The sequence below is a fragment of the Benincasa hispida genome, chromosome 12 (genome assembly GCF_009727055.1).
Source record: "Benincasa hispida cultivar B227 chromosome 12, ASM972705v1, whole genome shotgun sequence".
In the NCBI taxonomy this organism is placed as follows: Eukaryota; Viridiplantae; Streptophyta; class Magnoliopsida; order Cucurbitales; family Cucurbitaceae; genus Benincasa; species Benincasa hispida.
The window spans coordinates 33,293,306-33,294,659 of NC_052360.1; the positions used below are offsets into that span (position 1 = coordinate 33,293,306).

Here is a 1,354-nt window from a genome sequence, read left to right on the forward strand (position 1 = left end):
CCACTTTGATCAGTTTTATGGACAATTGTTTGATCTTACAACCTTTAGTTCACTTGTTTCAAAATAGAATCTAAGATTCTTATATATATAAACCACCTAAAGAAAATGAAGTTCCTTATTTATTTAATTAATAGCATAAATAATACATTCATTTATTTTGATTTCATTTGATAGGCCAATATGCTTTTTGAGCACTATATTAAGATAGGCTCATTCTAAAATGCGAGGACTTTATACTCTTTTCTTTTTTATAAGGTGGATTTTATTCTCAAGTTGAGAGAACAGAATAAAAATGAAATGAAATTTTAATATAGAATCAAGTTTTCTTCTCTTAATCCATGGTCAAACAATTCCCCATTTCATTCTCAACAACAAGAAAAAGAAAAAAAGAAAAAAAGAAAAAAAATATATTCTCTTTTCTTTTTTATAAGAAGGTAGATTTTATTCCCGAGTTAAGAGAATAGAATAAAATGGAATGAAATTTTAATATATAATCAAGTTTTATTCTCTTAATCCATAGTTAACACAATTCTCCATTTCATTCTTAAAAGAAAAGAAAAAAAAACAGAAAAAACAAAACACATTCCCCATTTCCTAGAAAGAGCATCCTCATATAGGTGATCTTGACCAAAATCTACCCAGAGTTTCAATAAGTTCATGTAGTTTTTTAAACCTGAGTTCACAGCACACCATAAGCCAATTTTAAGGATCAACAAATCAACATTCATACCATTATATGAATCAACTCTCCGAAACTTCAACATCGATCTTTTCTTTTTCTCTTCTTGAGGCAAATGTTTCTGCGACGAGCAATGGGAAAGCGATTGTAGCGTCACAATGTACCTGGTTTGCCAAAAAAGGAAATCAAGTGGAATCATAACTTTGTTATATTTAGTCAAGGGAGATCATATAATAGAAAGAGCAATGAAGATCGGTAAAGTGTTCAAATATAAGAAATGAAAGTCGAGAGGCTTTTTTGATAGTGAGATCCAAATGAATCAGGAAACTTTTAAGAGTGTACAATAGAAATTAACATGGATGAATGAAGCAGACCTTGACAGTCTTGGCCGAACCTCGAATTTTGCCCCAAGAGACGGCCTCATCTGGGCGGGCTCCAGAGTCACTTCCATCAAACTCTTGAGCAGTGTTGATAAAGACAGCATAGTCTGCACCATTACGCATCATATTGGCATTGCAAATATGATGTTTTGGGAGTCCTCCACCAAGAATTATCATTCCAGTCTTCCTTGGACTTGCACGAACAGCTTCACCATTCATGGCCCTAATATCTGTCCAAATTTTTGGGTAAGACACTAAGCTCTCAATGAGAGGAAAAAAAAAAAAAAAAAAAAAA

The 1,354-nt window shown here is 32.3% G+C and overlaps 1 protein-coding gene across 10 annotated transcripts in view; it reads right to left on the bottom strand.

Annotated features, from left to right (window-relative positions):
• Positions 1-466: 466 nt before the first annotated feature.
• The window catches only part of LOC120067306 (deoxyhypusine synthase), a 16,409-nt gene continuing 15,521 nt past the window's right edge, over positions 467-1,354 (bottom strand). For all 10 annotated transcript variants that reach the window (XM_039018853.1, XM_039018851.1, XM_039018852.1 and 7 more), the window contains 2 exons: positions 1,054-1,289; positions 467-843 (listed from right to left, as the gene is read on the bottom strand). In XM_039018853.1, coding sequence (XP_038874781.1) covers positions 742-843; positions 1,054-1,289 — 338 coding nt within the window. In that variant the 3' untranslated portion in view covers positions 467-741. The remainder of the gene's footprint in view (positions 844-1,053; positions 1,290-1,354) is intronic.